Raw genomic sequence first — 2,041 nt, 5'->3', positions numbered from 1 at the left:
TTTTTTTTTTTTTTTTTTTGAGTCAGAGTTTCGCTCTTGTTACCCAGGCTGGAGTGCAATGGCGCAATCTCGGCTCACCGCAACCTCCGCCTCCTGGGTTCAGGCAATTCTCCTGCCTCAGCCTCCTGAGTAGCTGGGATTACAGGCACGCACCACCATGCCCAGCTAATTTTTTGTATTTTTAGTAGAGACGGGGTTTCACCATGTTGACCAGGATGGTCTCCATCTCTTGACCTCGTGATCCACCCGCCTCGGCCTCCCAAAGTGCTGGGATTACAGGCGTAAGCCACCGCGCCTGGCCCCGACTATTTTTTAAAGAATACTTTTATTCCTTGCCTGATTTCTCATCATGAATAGATGTTGGTGCTCCTCTGCATTAGCTTTGAGCTATATCTGATTTTTTTTCTCCTTTTCTTTATCATTTTGGTGAAATACATGTATTAACTCAGAGGCAAATGGAGACTTACTTTTCATTAGAACTCCATTTCCATTTGAGAAATCAATCACATTCACTTTAAAATTTTAAAAAATGTTTGTGGTAGAGCCAAGGACAATCACATTTATTGTAAAGTCTAAACTCAGAGCGTGGGAATCTGAAGGAAACCTGGGGCTCACTGACACATTGCATATGTGCTGACTGGGCCACAGAAGCTGCTGTGAAGAAGGGGCTGCCTGAGGTCCCCTTTTCAACCAGCTGCCCTCCCCAGATCACCAGCGCCACATTGAGTGGAGCACCACACCCAAAGCTCTTTTTCTCCTTAAGCCTCTTGCATGTCCTCTTTTGTCTGCCCAAACTCCTCTCCCCCAAATTCAAATCCCAACTAAAATGCTATCTGCAGGAGCTCATCCTGATGCAATTCCTGCTTTTTGCCCTTCCTTTTACCCTCATTTTCTTCAAAGTACTTCCCACAGTTTGAAATAGTCTTTCTTTCTTCTTTTCATTTCTGCTTACTTGATTCTTGTTTGTTTCTCTTCTTTAAAATAACAGTTCCACAAGGAAGGGGGAAACACTATATCCCCATCTGCCAGAATATGCTTGTCTCATAGGTGTCCAGTGAACACTTGGGAATAAATGGATGAGTGAGTATGGATGCCTCACTGAGGACTGTCGCATGCCAGGGTGGCCTCGCTTCAGGTCACGTGACCTTCTTGGTTCTGTTTCTTTCAGAAATCAATTCCATGTCAGCTCGAGTCCTGCTCTTGCTGGTAGTCCCAGGCCATCTGATTTTCTTCTACATCATCTACCTGGTGGAGGGTCAGTCGGTCACAAACAGCCAGACCTTTGTGGTGCTCTACCTGCTGGCAGGCCTAATCCAGGTAAGCCTGACTGCCGCAGCAGAGGTGCACAGCTGGGTAGCCAGCCAGGCATTTCCTGTCTCCTGAGAGGCTGAGCAGGGTGGGTAGGGGTGGCTGGACATGTGGGGTTCTAACATATCAGCTCCAGAACAGAAGGGGAAAGACATCTACCAGAACATGCTTGCCACATAGTAGGTATCCAGTGAACACTTGGGAATAAATGGATGAGTCCCTATCTTCCAGGAGTTGAGCCAACTTGTCAGATACAGAGGCTGTTCCACACCGCACACCCCATACCACACACCTCACACCACATACTCCACACCACACACCCCACACCACACACCCCACACCACACACTGCACACCACACACCCCCCACCACACACCCCACACCACACACCACACACCCCACACCACACACTCCACACCACACACTGCACACCACACACCCCACACCACACACCCCACACCAAACACCCTACACCACACACCCCACACCACACACTCCACACCACACTCTCCACACCACACACCCCACACCACACACCTCACACCCCACACTCCACACCACACACCCCACACCACACACCACACACCCAACACCACACACCACACACCCCACACCACACACCCCACACCACACACCCCACACCCCACACCCCACACCACACACCCCACACCCCACACCCCACACCCCACACCCCACACCCCACACCACACACCCCACACCACACACCACACAC

The 2,041-nt window shown here is 50.3% G+C and overlaps 1 protein-coding gene across 5 annotated transcripts in view; it reads left to right on the top strand.

Annotated features, from left to right (window-relative positions):
* SLC41A3 (solute carrier family 41 member 3) overlaps positions 1 to 2,041 on the top strand; it is a 61,891-nt gene that overhangs the window by 57,596 nt on the left and 2,254 nt on the right. For all 5 annotated transcript variants that reach the window (XM_032269250.1, XM_032269249.1, XM_032269251.1 and 2 more), the window contains one exon: positions 1,169 to 1,317. In XM_032269250.1, the coding sequence (XP_032125141.1) occupies positions 1,169 to 1,317 (149 nt within the window). The remainder of the gene's footprint in view (positions 1 to 1,168; positions 1,318 to 2,041) is intronic.

Source organism: Sapajus apella, unplaced genomic scaffold (assembly GCF_009761245.1).
Source record: "Sapajus apella isolate SASKATOON/1434 unplaced genomic scaffold, GSC_monkey_1.0 scaffold190, whole genome shotgun sequence".
NCBI lineage: Eukaryota > Metazoa > Chordata > Mammalia > Primates > Cebidae > Sapajus > Sapajus apella.
This window is presented reverse-complemented; position numbering and strand designations above follow the sequence as displayed.